We start from the raw sequence: 15,283 nt of genomic DNA, 5'->3' as shown, positions 1-15,283 counted from the left end.
TATCATTTGAAACACAAAAAATTATATCATCCACATAAATTTGGCAAATTAAGATATTACCTTGAGACTTTTGCACAAACAAAGTTTTATCAACTTCACCTCTTTTGAATCTAATATTGAGCAAGTACTCAGTAAGTCTCTCATACCATGCACGTGGTGCTTGCTTCAATCCATAAAATGCTTTTTTTAACTTATACACATAATCAATATGATTTGGATCCTCAAACCCTTTAGGTTGTTTCACATAGACTTCTTCATTTAGGATCCCATTCAAAAATGCACTTTTTACATCCATTTGAAAAAGTTTCATTCCCATGTTGCATGAAATAGCAAGCAAAAGTCGGACAGACTCAATGCGGGCTACAGGAGCAAATTTTTCATCAAGATCCACCCCTTCAACCTGTGTGTACCCTTGAGCTACCAACCTAGCTTTATTTCTAATGATGTTTCCCGACTCATCAGTTTTATTTTTGAAAATCCACTTAGTTCCCATGAAATTACCATGAGCATGACACGGTACTAAGTACCAAACATCATTCCTAACAAATTGTTCTAATTCTTCATGCATAGCATTGAACCAAAATTCATCATTTTAAAGCCTCTTCAACCTTTTTGGGTTCAATGTTTGACACGAAACATGAGAATCTTACCTGAGAATATGTAGAACTCATGCACAACAAACCTGCCATCTTTCGATAATCCACTTTCTCTTTCCTTCGAGTTTGCAAGTCTCCATGCACATCTCCAATGACCTGTGAGGTTGGGTGATTCTTCTGAATTCTGCTTGGAACATTCTTTTTAGCTTCATTTACCTCATTGTTCTCATCAGTAGGCTTTTCAACTTTTGATTCTGGATTTTCTATAGGAGGTGTTGTCGAAGATGTTGGCAACACTCCTTTGATAGCATCTGAATTTCCAGAATTATCCAGCAGATCATTAACTTCATCCTCAGCTGTTTTCTTCTTTAGATCTGCAAAGTCATCAAAAACAACATTAATTGACTCAAAAATAGTCCTTGTTCTCAAGTTATACATCCTATAGGCTCGGCTATTTGATGAATATCCAAAAACATACACTTATCACTTTTTGCATCAAATTTAGCAAGATGATCCCTATCATTCAAAACGTGACATACACATCCAAAAACATGAAAATATTTAAGGTTTGGCCTCTTTCCCATGAGAATTTCATAGGATGTCATAGTAGTATCATTCCTCAAATAAACTCTATTTGAAATATGACATGCAGTATTCAAGACTTCAGCCCAAAAACGTTTTGAAATATTTTTCGAACTCAACATCACTCTTGCCATCTCTTGCAAAATCCTATTTTTTCTTTCAGCAATTCCATTTTGTTGTGGAGTTTTAGGAGCAGAAAATTAATGAGAAATACCTTTATTATCACACAGACTAGCAAAAGAAGAGTTTTCGAACTCCTTACCATGATCAGTGCGAATGCAGATTACCTTCAGATTATGTAGATTCGTAATCTTAGTGAGCAGTTTCTTGAAGGCATCAAATGTGTCCGATTTTTCTCTCAGAAAGTTTACCCAAGTATATCGTGAGAAATCATCCACACAAACAAAAGAATATTTCTTACCTCCAAAGCTTTCAACATCCATTGGACCCATCAAGTCCATATGTAAAAGCTCAAGGCAGCGTGTTGTCACAGATGTTGGCAACACCTCGTGTGACACCCTAGTCTGCTTCCCTTTCTGACACGCTTCACAGACAAATGGAATACCAGATTTTAAGTTAGGCATACCTTTTACAGCATCTAACTTACTTAAGTTCTTTAGTTTCTTGAAATTTGCATGTCCCAATTTTTGATGTCATAGATCAAACTCATTAACTTTGGTGTGTCTACAATCTCTTCTCCGAGTTGATAGTAGTTGTCAGATGACCTAGTACCTGTCATGACACAGAGATTTGAATCATCAAAAACTTTGCATAATTTCTTATCAAATTGCACATGCAAATTATCATCACAAAGTTGGCTTATGCTTATTAGATTTGCAGTTAATCCTTCAACATGAAGCACATTGCGAAGCTTGGGCAGACCAGCAACATTCAGAGTTCCCTTTCCAACAATGTTTTCCTTTGAACCTCCACCATAGGTTACTTTTCCACTTTTTTGTTCAACATAGTCAGTGAGAAACTTCTTGGAACCTGTCATGTGATGAGAGCTACCGCTATCAAAGTACCATGCACCTGAAACATTAGTTCTCAAAGCAGTATAAATCATATGACATTGAATATCAGCTTTTGGTACCCAAATCTTTCTTACATAAGATCTGTTTCTAAGGATATTGTGGGGAGGTGTTGGCAACACCTTAGGCAACACCTTCGATGCAGATCTATACCTGTAGTCTTCCTGCAGCTTAAAATAGTACGGTTTGATATGACCAGGTCTATGACAGTAGTGACATATGTACTTACGTTTCCTTCTATACATTGAAGAAGCAGCAGTATGTGGCTTTGGTTTTGAAGGATCAATTTGTAAGGCCTTTTTGCTTGAGCTTTCTGTACTGCTACTTTCCTTGACAAACACAGGGCCTTTCAAAATTTCACCAACCTCAAATATGCTGTTTTCAAAACCTAAACCAGCCGTACCATCTCTTCCCATCATGAGTAACGAATCAAGCTTGAAAGTTCTTGAATTAAACTTGGCCAATGTAGCATTTGCTTTTTTGAGTTCTTTCTTCACTTGGCTTAATTCCATGTCTTTCTTACTCAGCATGACTTCCAGTATTGACACATCAGCCTTTAGATCAGAATTTTCCTTTGAAAGAATATTATTCATCTTATTCCTTTCAACCTAATCAGTATGAAGTTCTTCAAACATCATCCGAGCTTCTTCCATGGACATTATCTCTTCACCTGTATCATTATCACACATATTATCAGTAATGGAGGAATTCAAACAAACTGACCTTTGGGAGATGTTGCGGCCAGGTGTGGCAACACCTAAAGGATTGACTTGAAACTTTTTCTTGCTCTTCAGTAGGGCCGACAAGGCAGTATGACTTTCTTCATCTTCCTGTTCGTCTTCTTCAGACTCTTCATCAGTCAAAAACGTGTTCATCCATTTCCTAAGCGTGTTGGCACACTCATTTGCATAGTGTCCAAAACCTTGACAAGCATGACATTGAACAGTGTCCAACTTCTTTGAGACAAAATTCTTCTTCCCTTCCATCATCACTCGAGGCTTAGGAGTATCAACAGGTTTCCTTGGTGATTGTTCTGGTTCAGTAATCCTTAAAGGCTTGTTAGAGAACATTGGAGCCTTGAGTTTTTTATCCGTATTTCTTGACTCTTTTATCTTCTTCAGATAATCATTGAATTTCCTAGTAATGAGAGAAATCGAATCATCTTCTAAATCAGATTGATGGACTTCTTGATGAAATTGAACATACTCCTCGTATGAGGGTTTCAAGGCTTGAAGGGCTATTGATTTTCCTTTATCCTTCTCTTGTTCTGTGTTGTTCATCTCAAAAATTTGAAGAATGCTAATTAGTTCAGTCATCTTCATCTTTGAAATGCCTTTTATTTCTTCAAGTGCCCAAATATTCCCATTGAATCTTTTAGTCAAAGATCGAAGAACCTTGTTCACCATAGTTTCACTCGCAATAGGTCCTCCAAGATCATGCGCCTCTGTAGCTATCTCCCTAAGTTTCTTATCATAATCAGCAATAGATTCATTCTCATCCATCCTGATATTCTCAAATCTTGCGTTTAACAATCTCAATCTTGTTCTTCTCATGCTATCAGTTCCTTCACAGTGTTCTTGAAGAGCATCCCATGCATCCTTAGCAACAGTGCAATCAGCTATGATTCCATACATCCTCATATCAATAGTTGCAAAAATTGCATTGAGTGCTTTAGCATTGTAGCTTGAACTTTGTGTTTCTTCGGCAGTCCAAGTTTCTTCTTGCTTGATGATATAGTCTCCATCTTCATCTAGCGTCTTTGGAGGAGTCCAAACAGTTAGAATACTTTGCCAAGCACGAACATCCATTGCTTTAATAGTATATCGCATCCTATTCTTCCACAGTGCGTAATTTGTGTCATCAAGGACCGGAGGTTTCAGGAACGAGTTCGCAACAGACGATGAGTCCATATTATTCCCTGTAATAAAATAAACAAATCAAGATCAGTTCTTAGTGTATCAAGAATATGGCTCTGATGCCACTTGTAAGGGAAAAAGAGTTGCACATAAACAGTTTGAGGTATTGTCACAAGGTGTTGACAACACCTACAATAACACCTTGAGTAATTTGCAGCAAAATATAATTAAAGCGTAAATAAAATAGACAAGCAACCAAATAAATAGACTCAATATGATTTAAGCAAGAGTATAAAATACTCTTGCAACACCCAGGGCAAAACTTCACTAGAAAAATAATCAAAGAGTTTTACAAACCCTAAAACTAGTGATTACTGTAAAATTCAATTTCTCAAAACAAGTGAGAAAATAAAGAGTAAAAGTTCTCCTAAAAACATTCTATATGAAATAGAATAACGAAAAACAAAGTAAGGAGAAAAATCTTGAAGCCAACAACACGTAAGACGAAAACACTCTTCGATCAACTATCTTCAAGTGTTCTTCACTGCTTTAAGTAATCAGGACCGATACAAGCTTCAGCAGCTCTTTCTCAACGTACATATATTGCAGCTTAAGAAACTCACGACCTCTCTCTATTTTGGTCGGTCACGCCTATCTCAATATATAGGCGTAGTGTGTTTTAATAACGCCAAATAAATAGACTCAATATGATTTAAGCAAGAGTATAAAATATTTTTGCAACACCCCAGGGCAAAACTTCACTAGAAAAATAATCAAAGAGTTTTACAAACCCTAAAACTAGTCAAAGCGTAAATAAAATAGACAAGCAACCAAATAAATAGTCAAAAGTCTACACAAAATGACATGCGAATTCTTCTTCCTCAGGTTAATATGCATTACCCATCTTCTTATACCAAATCACGAACATTTTAGAGGGTGAACTGAAACTACATTGAGAGAACTAACGAAAAATGTTATATTTATTTAGGTTTACAAGCTATCAATTGGAGCTGTATCTAATCTTTCATGGCCATCAGACCGACTTATTGTGCAAGTTTTAGATGACTCTACCAATGCAGCCTTACGGGTATTCAGTCTCAACTACAAATTTAGTTATGATTTCTGTCATAATCTTGTCCGTGTACTGATTTCAAATACCAAATTATGATATACATTGGTTCAATTAGAGTGCCAAAAATGGATACGCTGCGGCGTGAATATAAAGTATGAAACAAGAAACAACAGAAATGGTTACAAAGCGGGTGCCCTTCGAGAAGGTTTAAAAAAGACTTATGAGGAAGCTTGTGAATTTGTGGTCATCTTTGATGCAGATTTCCAACCAGAGAAAGATTTTCTCTGGAGGACCATTCCCTACCTACTTGAAAACCCACAATTGGGCTTGGTTCAAGCGAGGTGGAAATTTGGTAAGGCAAAAAACATCATACTTGAAATATATTCGTGACTCAAGTCAAAACACTCAAAATTTGAAAGTATTATTTCATTTAACATACTATTCAAATCAAACGTGTAAGATTTGTGTGCTCAAATATTTAACCATGATCATAATATTTCAATCTTCGATTGAAGTAAATCACAATGGGCGGTGAAATTTTGCCACAACACAGTCATTTAATTTAATTATTTGCTTGTTTTCTTGAAGCTAAAGATAATTTAAATTTACAGTGAACGCGGATGAATGCATAATGACTCGCTTTCAAGAGATGTCATTACAATATCACTTCAGTGTTGAGCAAGAAGTCGGATCCTCAACATGCTCGTTCTTTGGATTCAATGGTTGCCCAATACTGATATTTCAGTCCTGAAAGTTATTTTTTACTTCAAAAGTAAACACTCTCTATGAGTAAAGGTGTTAAAATATTTGACTATTTGTATAGGTACTGCTGGTGTTTGGCGGATGAGTGCCCTAATTGATGCCGGTGGATGGAAGGACAGAACCACAGTAGAGGACATGGACCTTGCTGTTAGGGCTAGCCTCAAGGGCTGGAAATTTCTCTTCGTGGGTGACCTGGCGGTAAGTGTTTAATATATCACGTAAATATGAAATATTTACCAAGATAATATAATTTTTTTATTGTGTTGCACATGATCATCTTTCATCAGGTAAAAAATGAGCTTCCAAGTACATTCAAGGCATATAGATATCAACAACATCGCTGGTCATGCCAGCTAATCTCTTTAGAAAAATGTTCATGGAAATTATCCTTTGTGAGGTAATGTAAATACAGCTGTTCCCTGTTAGTATCAGTGACAAACTAGTTGTACAATTGTAAAATTTGAATTTTTCGAGTGAATTTTCACATACCTTCCTTAACTGCAGCGCGTGTCAATCTGGAAGAAATGGCATGTTATATATGCTTTTTTCTTTGTAAGGAAGATTGTTGCACATTGGGTTACATTTTTCTTTTACTGCATCGTGATCCCAATAACAATCTTAATTCCTGAAGTCCATCTACCAAAACCGCTAGCAATTTATCTTCCAGCTGCCATTACCATTCTCAATGCAGTGTCCACTCTTAAGGCATGTAAATTCAAACAAGAAAAATGAAAAGTTCTACATTACTTTAGTTATCTATCATGGAATTAATTTTTCTATGTTTCTACTTTACTTTGTCACAGGTCTATACATCTTCTAGTATTATGAATACTGTTTGAAAATGTCATGTCTCTTCATAGATCGAAAGCGGCAATAATTGGACTTCTTGAAGCTAACCGATGAGTCCATATTATTCCCTGTAATAAAATAAACAAACCAAGATCAGTTCTTAGTATATCAAGAATATGGCTCTGATGCCACTTGTAAGGGAAAAGGGGTTGCACATAAACAGTTTGAGGTATTGTCACAAGGTGCTGACAACACCTACAATAACACCTTGAGTAATTTGCAGCGGAATATAATTAAAGCGTAAATAAAATAGACAAGCAACCAAATAAATAGACTCAATATGATTTAAACAAGAGTATAAAATACTCTTGCAACGCCTCAGGGCAAAACTTCACTAGAAAAATAATCAAAGAGTTTTACAAACCCTAAAACTAGTGATTACTATAAAATTCAATTTTTCAAAACAAGTGAGAAAATAAAGAGTAAAAGTTCTCCTAAAAACATTCTATATGAAATAGAATAACGAAAAACAAAGTAAGGAGAAAAATCTTGAAGCCAACAACACGTAAGACGAAAACACTCTTCGATCAACTATCTTCAAGTGTTCGTCACTGCTTCAAGTAATCACGACTGATACAAGCTTCAACAGCTCTTTCTCAACGTACATATATTGAAGCTTAAGAAACTCACGACCTCTCTCTATTTTGGTCGGTCACGCCTATCTCAATATATAGGTAAAGAATCCTTCTTCAACATATTTTCTTGTAGACATAGGATTCTAGATCTTGTTCCTTTTTTATCAAGTCAAATCTACATAGTAAAGGAATTAAATTATTAGAGATAAGATAATAAATATTATGATAAACTTAATCATATCTCAAATCAAGTTAAGCAAGGAAGTAAATAACTTATTTAAAATTACTTCATGTTCAAGAAAAGCAAAATATATTAAATAAGATCTTTTTCAAAATAGGACGATTTTAAGGAATAAAATATTTCTTTCATAATGTAACCACGTCTAAAATCATCGCCTCTCTAAAAATCGAAAGCAGTAGACGACCGCCCAGAATACGTCTCATCGAAATACATAATGTTTATTCAAGATGAGAAAATGTTATATGTACAATGAAAATTACGTGTTGGGTTACATATTTTCTTTAAAATTACAAAATTATCCATATACTTTATTTAAAAAAACTCTTTCAAAAATACATTTAAAATATTTCTGTAATTTTAAATGCAATACATAACCGGTCATTCGACAGATAACATAACCCTACAAAATATATATGACTTGAGTTATTTAAAATCAAATTCGAATATATTAGGGATCTTTCGAACCAATGAATTTCAAATTCATCCATATAACGATTCCGAACCAATGAGAAATTTAAAATCAAACTCTTTTCTTAATTAGAGTTTGCCAACGAGTTCGAGCCAAGACTCTCCCGAGCAGGAACTGTCATTTTGTTTTTGGTACTTTTAATATGTGTAAGTGTAAATAGATGGAATTAAACGTCAGCAATCCCATTGACTGATCAGTCAAAAGTCTACACAAAATGACATGCGAATTCTTCTTCCTCAGGTTAATATGCATTACCCATCTTCTTATACCAAATCACGAACATTTTAGAGGGTGAACTGAAACTATATTGGAGAAATAAACCACTTCACGTCTATATATCATCTTTAAGTTCCATATTCACATACACTTTCCAATTAGAACAAATTTACGATCGACTGAATCAAAATAACAGCTAGGTTTTAATTATTCCCAACCATAAACTGGTACTTACCAAACTCACAACTAGTTCTTACAATAATATTATTAATTAATACGATGATGTCTATACCTATTATTTTATCAACTTCAAATTGAATAAGACCAAGCAATGAGTTTGTACACATGCAAGTAGCGACAATTATCATATTGCGTGTCGAAAATATATTTTCAGAGTCATTCATCCACAAACAAGTCGACAATATTATAGATGAGGCGATATATAAACAATGACGACATTCAGCTTTAATGGACACTAAATTACTTATAATTTTCCCATGCCATAAATTAAATAACAAGAAATGAAAATATAATTGTGACATGCATAAAGTATAAAGTTTATCTAATATTGAGGCAAACCATGGTTTTTAGCAGAGGCTCAAATCTGATAATCATAACAATATTAAAATCTTGAAGGTGATTGATTGTATAATAATGCCAACTAGTCAAACTGACCCCGAAGAATAAATCTACGCTGCAAAAATCCAAGTCAACCGTAAAAAAATAAGATCATCAAAAAACCAAGCTGGTAAATAAGCAATTTAAATTTTCAAACATTCATAAACATATTCTTGCTTATTAACTTCCAGTCAATCTTATTTTCAAGTCATTTATTCAATTATTCTAATTTGTCAATTAACCTCTTTTCGCACACTTTTTATTGGGCAATTGACATATATTTACAGTCAAGAAAGTTAGTGGTTCATTTGACACCTCAACTGAATTGATTTTTGAAGCAAAAAATTTTATACGTAGTGTATATTCAACCCTCTCTATACACCAAATCGATCCTAACAAAAGGTGATTTATTGTCTCATTACACATAAGATCATAAAAAAAAACCAAGCTGGTAAATGAGCAATTTCCCTATATATGGTAGGCACTAAGGAGCTGCCTCTCTCTCTCACTATGTAATCAACTTGAGGTAAAAGGAAAATTATCCGTATTTAATTAATTCTTCAACTGTAACATGCATCGATCGGTGAGAAAAGCCATAATTCCAGCTAGCAAGTATACTACGTTGCAGCAACTTCATTTGCATGCACACCGTGTGTCTCTTAGAACAAGCAACTTCACTTTCTATAAAATGTAAACTTTTTCTGCGTCTTCCACCTAAGCCATTTAACGTGTCGATGCACCCTACTACCTCTGGGTTTTCCCCCACGCTTATTTAAAGCAAGAATCTAAGCTGCATGAAAGCAATATTGTAACCACATCCTTTGCATTTTGACTTAATCTCTTGATTTTCTCTTCTTTTTACACTCAATTTATCATGAGAAACGTTGGTTTTACTGGGCTAGAGATCAATGAAACCTACAATCCCACTAGAGGCCTCAATTATGCTTGGGAGCGTATGAGGTTTCAAATACTTGTGCCTCTTTTGCAGATTGCGCTATACACGTGCATAGGGATGTCGATAATGCTTTTCTTCGAACGGGTTTACATGGCTATTGTTATAGTTTGTGTCAAATTTCTGGGAAAGAAGAGATATGCAGCATACCAGCTAGATGCCATAAAAGAAGACCTGGAGAAAAACAACAGCAACTATCCTATGGTGTTGGTTCAAATCCCCATGTATAACGAAAAGGAGGTAAAATATATGCTAGAATTTGATTGCCTGTGTTCATATTATTAGGGTGTCAATTCGCGTGGATTCGAGTAGGGCTGGCATATGAATGCTACTGCAAAATTTTTCAACTCGAGCACCACCTGAACCCAAAATCGGCTAATCCAACTCACCCAAACCAATTTTGGTAATATTTTAAAAAAATAAAAATTTTACAAAATAAAAATGATGAAAATATATTATATTATTATATAATAAGTTTTTTTTTTTTCAAATATACAATATAAAAAAATGTATCAAATTTTTTTAAATTTTATAAAAAATAAAAATAAAAAATTTCGGATCATCTCGGTCAATCCATATTGACCTGAACACTATTAATTTTTTTGGGTTAGTTTTTAGGTCCAATTTATTTCGTCCTGAAAAAAAAATTTCAATCTTAACTCGATATTTTTCGAGTTTATATCTATCGAATTGACAGATTGAGTTCATTTTTGATATTCCTATATCCATTCCATTCCTGTTTTCTTCTTGTCGTATAAAGTGTATCGATTGCATAGCACATTTGCACAAAAATAATGATACATTATTAAAAAATGATTTCATTCATGTCGTATAAAGTCGTATAAAGTGTATCGATTGCATAGCACATTTGCACAAAAATAATGATACATTATTAAAAAAATGATGATTTCATTCATGCATATATATCATTACATGCACATATGATCGAAATAAAAATGATATGTTTTAGTAAGAAATAAAAAATTTGAGTTTCTTCAAAAGTGATGAAAAAACTTATAATTTTTTCACAATAAAATGAAAGTTTCTTGAATAAGGAATGAAGATCAATGTAAATATTGACAAATTTTTCGTGATAAAAGTGAAAGTTTCTCTGAAATAAAAAATGCAGAATGATGCAAATAGTTACTTTATAGTTCAGAGTTTTTGACATCATATCTTGATTATTTTAAGGCTTTAATATCGTATGATTAGGAACATGGATAATTAAGCAGACATCTAGCTAACAACTTGTTACATTGACGGGGATATCTCAACAATATTCATTGCTTTTCTCCCCTGACGCGAACAAAAGACAGTTAGTTCACTCAGGACAAGTAGTTTCTCGCAGCCTTTTCTTGTTTTTCTAAGACGGAATTCCTCGATGCATCCTCATAGGGATGGCAATTAGTTTCTCGCAGCCTTTTCTTGTTTTTCTAAGACGGCATTCCTCGATGGATCCTCGTAGGAATCTCATAGGGATGACAATGGGCCGGGTCCATGCAAAACCCGTCCCATCTGGGGCGGATTAAAACCCGATCAAACGGGTTGTGGAACGGGTCTTATTCAACGGGTCCTGACCGGACCCGAGACGGGTCCCGGTTTTTGGTGAACCCGTCTCGTATATATATATAAATTTATATAAATAGAAATAGAATATATATAATATATAATATATTATGTACATATATATATTATATGTATACGTGAGTACATATTATATATATATATATATATATATATATTATGTACCTATATAATATAATATATTAAATATATATTATATATATTTATATAAAATATATAATTAAATATGTACTTACATATATTATATATATTTCATTTAATATATATGCATGTATGTATATATAAGAAATAATAATTTAATTAATAAATTAAAATTAAATCTAAGCGGGTTGCCGGGTTGGACCCGCCGAGTTTTAATGCGGGGCGGGGTGGATTCAAAAAGAGACAGGTTCGGGTCCAATTTTTACCCGGCGGGACGGGTCTTAGGTTGGGGTGGGTTTCGGGTTTGGCGAAACCCGCCCCAATCCCGCCCCGTTGCCATCCTTACATCCTCGTTTGCGTTTGCTTATGTTGGCATATTAGAAGGCCATTAGACTCACTTACTTCTTCTTTCTTGCGAATTGTCTTCGATTCGTTGCCCTTACCCTGCTAACTCTTTGATAGATTAAAAGTTGCACGATAAATGAAAATATTAACCACTTGTTCTCTCTCTCTCACACACACACATTCACCATCTCTCTATCTATTTTTGATTGATAAAACATGATGAAGTTTTATTTCCAAATTTTTTTTCATGGTTATGCATACATTTTTCCTTTGATCAACAAAAATAAAATTCAGTTTTTCTACTAGTCTGCATTTTTTGTTGCAGCAAATGTACGATGATCATTAAATATAATTATTTCAAATCTTCGTACTTAAATACAGGTCACTCACCTAAAGGTAGCATACATTCATATATAGCAATTTATTAATCATATGAAATATAGTAATTTAACGTACAATAATACTCTTTTACTATAATAATTCACCAATGCCTCCAAAGAAGTTGATCTTTGATCATAATATGCATATAATACACCAAACATTATAGATTTAACACAACAACATTTCAGGTTATAATTTCATATATACGTACTAGTTCATATGGTGAACTAGTGATTCACTCTGAAAATTATTTGATTTTAAATCCTTCATACTATAAAGCACATGATCATTTTGAGAAATGTGCAGCATTGAGAGAACTAACGAAAAATGTTATATTTATTTAGGTTTACAAGCTATCAATTGGAGCTGTATCTAATCTTTCATGGCCATCAGACCGACTTATTGTACAAGTTTTAGATGACTCTACCAATGCAGCCTTACGGGTATTCAGTCTCAACTACAAATGTAGTTATGATTTCTGTCATAATCTTGTCCGTGTACTGATTTCAAATACCAAATTATGATAGACATTGGTTCAATTAGAGTGCCAAAAATGGATACGCTGCGGCGTGAATATAAAGTATGAAACAAGAAACAACAGAAATGGTTACAAAGCGGGTGCCCTTCGAGAAGGTTTAAAAAAGACTTATGTGGAAGCTTGTGAATTTGTGGTCATCTTTGATGCAGATTTCCAACCAGAGAAAGATTTTCTCTGGAGGACCATTCCCTACCTACTTGAAAACCCACAATTGGGCTTGGTTCAAGCGAGGTGGAAATTTGGTAAGGCAAAAAACATCATACTTGAAATATATTCGTGACTCAAGTCAAAACACTCAAAATTTGAAAGTATTATTTCATTTAACATACTATTCAAATGAAACGTGTAAGATTTGTGTGCTCAAATATTTAACCATGATCATAATATTTCAATCTTCGATTGAAGTAAATCACAATGGGAGGTGAAATTTTGCCACAACACAGTCATTTAATTTAATTATTTGCTTGTTTTCTTGAAGCTAAAGATAATTTAAATTTACAGTGAACGCGGATGAATGCATAATGACTCGCCTTCAAGAGATGTCATTACAATATCACTTCAGTGTTGAGCAAGAAGTCGGATCCTCAACATGCTCGTTCTTTGGATTCAATGGTTGCCCAATACTGATATTTCAGTCCTGAAAGTTATTTTTTACTTCAAAAGTAAACACTCTCTACGAGTAACGGTGTTAAAATATTTGACTATTTGTATAGGTACTGCTGGTGTTTGGCGGATGAGTGCCCTAATTGATGCCGGTGGATGGAAGGACAGAACCACAGTAGAGGACATGGACCTTGCTGTTAGGGCTAGCCTCAAGGGCTGGAAATTTCTCTTCGTGGGTGACCTGGCGGTAAGTGTTTAATATATCACGTAAATATGAAATATTTACCAAGATAATATAATTTTTTTTATTGTGTTGCACATGATCATCTTTCATCAGGTAAAAAATGAGCTTCCAAGTACATTCAAGGCATACAGATATCAACAACATCGCTGGTCATGCGGGCCAGCTAATCTCTTTAGAAAAATGTTCATGGAAATTGTCCTTTGTGAGGTAATGTAAATACAGCTGTTCCCTGTTAGTATCAGTGACAAACTAGTTGTACAATTGTAAAATTTGAATTTTTCGAGTGAATTTTCACATACCTTCCTTAACTGCAGCGCGTGTCAATCTGGAAGAAATGGCATGTTATATATGCTTTTTTCTTTGTAAGGAAGATTGTTGCACATTGGGTTACATTTTTCTTTTACTGCATCGTGATCCCAACAACAATCTTAATTCCTGAAGTCCATCTACCAAAACCGCTAGCAATTTATCTTCCAGCTGCCATTACCATTCTCAATGCAGTGTCCACTCTAAGGCATGTAAATTCAAACAAGAAAAATGAAAAGTTCTACATTACTTTAGTTATCTATCATGGAATTAATTTTTCTATGTTTCTACTTTACTTTGTCACAGGTCTATACATCTTCTAGTATTATGGATACTGTTTGAAAATGTCATGTCTCTTCATAGATCGAAAGCGGCAATAATTGGACTTCTTGAAGCTAACCGAGTAAATGAATGGGTTGTTACTGAAAAACTAGGGAATGCGGCTAGGAAGAACAATCCAAAAGCAGTCACGAGGCCTCGATTACGTATTGGTGAAAGGTAAATTAACTTAAGAAATTTTTATCTTTCAATAATACAGAAGTCATGTAAATAGTCCAAATTATAAATGTGGATAAATGAATTATGAATAATAACCATCCTATAAAGAAAATACAAAGATTTTACAACCCATTAACTTAAATTCATTATGTAAACAGGATCCATTTCGCAGAGCTTACTCTTGGATTGTTTCTGCTACATTGTGCCATTTACAACATGCTATATGGGAACGACCATTTCTATATTTACCTATTACTACAAGCAACTGCTTTTTTTATTGTTGGAGTTGGATACGTCGGGACCATTGTACCGAATTAAAGATGATAAAGAAAGGACAAGGATGCGTCGATGCAAACTACAAGATCTAGTATTAATGTCAGTCTACGTATTGACATAGTATGCAAATAAAGGTCATGTAATTATCTATCTGGTTTTTTCATAAAATTAAATAAGTGTACTAAACGGTTTGATCTATTTGTATTTTTTTGTTTTTTGTGTATCTACTTCACATTATGTAATTATGCAACATGATCAAAATGGTATTTTATCACACAGAAATTCCAAATTCGAGGGCATTGTATTAAAAAAAACGTTAACCTTGTTTTTGAAAGTTGGAAGACGAGTCACGAAAAGAAAAATTTTCTACCAGACTATAATTCCTGGTTGAATAATGATCCATCACCTTCTATAATATGATCCCTTGGGAGGTGGGACAAGGGAAACAATATCAGATTAAAACAATTTTAATTCCATCAATATTTTTTAAGAAAAAAATTACATAAATATTGCGCAAGCTAAAATAAGCTCTACAACTACATATAATA

At 34.0% G+C, this 15,283-nt stretch overlaps 1 protein-coding gene and 1 pseudogene across 1 annotated transcript; both read left to right on the top strand.

Moving 5' to 3' along the window:
• The first annotated feature begins 4,929 nt into the window (after nucleotides 1–4,929).
• Nucleotides 4,930–6,802, top strand: LOC140866771 (glucomannan 4-beta-mannosyltransferase 1-like; annotated as a pseudogene).
• Nucleotides 6,803–9,741: 2,939 nt separating this feature from the next.
• On the top strand, nucleotides 9,742–14,777 carry LOC140881004 (glucomannan 4-beta-mannosyltransferase 1-like). The gene is made up of 9 exons (XM_073285950.1): nucleotides 9,742–10,059; nucleotides 12,615–12,713; nucleotides 12,798–13,050; nucleotides 13,310–13,420; nucleotides 13,522–13,658; nucleotides 13,749–13,862; nucleotides 13,970–14,169; nucleotides 14,268–14,459; nucleotides 14,618–14,777. Exons 1-9 carry the CDS (start codon nucleotides 9,742–9,744, stop codon nucleotides 14,775–14,777), a joined length of 1,584 nt encoding a protein of 527 aa, XP_073142051.1.
• The last annotated feature ends 506 nt before the right edge of the window (nucleotides 14,778–15,283 follow it).

Source organism: Henckelia pumila, chromosome 1, assembly GCF_033568475.1.
Source record: "Henckelia pumila isolate YLH828 chromosome 1, ASM3356847v2, whole genome shotgun sequence".
NCBI lineage: Eukaryota > Viridiplantae > Streptophyta > Magnoliopsida > Lamiales > Gesneriaceae > Henckelia > Henckelia pumila.
Note: the sequence above shows the minus strand (reverse complement) of the source record. Positions and strands in the feature narration are given on the sequence as shown.

Bases quoted from the DNA above. Each gene is read 5' to 3' on its own strand.
- LOC140881004 (XM_073285950.1), top strand. From the start codon at position 9,742: ATGAGAAACGTTGGTTTTACTGGGCTAGAGATCAATGAAACCTACAAT. The intron at 10,060-12,614 runs GTAAAATATATG...ATATTTATTTAG, and splicing joins CCATGTATAACGAAAAGGAG to GTTTACAAGCTATCAATTGG. The intron at 13,863-13,969 runs GTAATGTAAATA...CCTTAACTGCAG, and splicing joins TGGAAATTGTCCTTTGTGAG to CGCGTGTCAATCTGGAAGAA.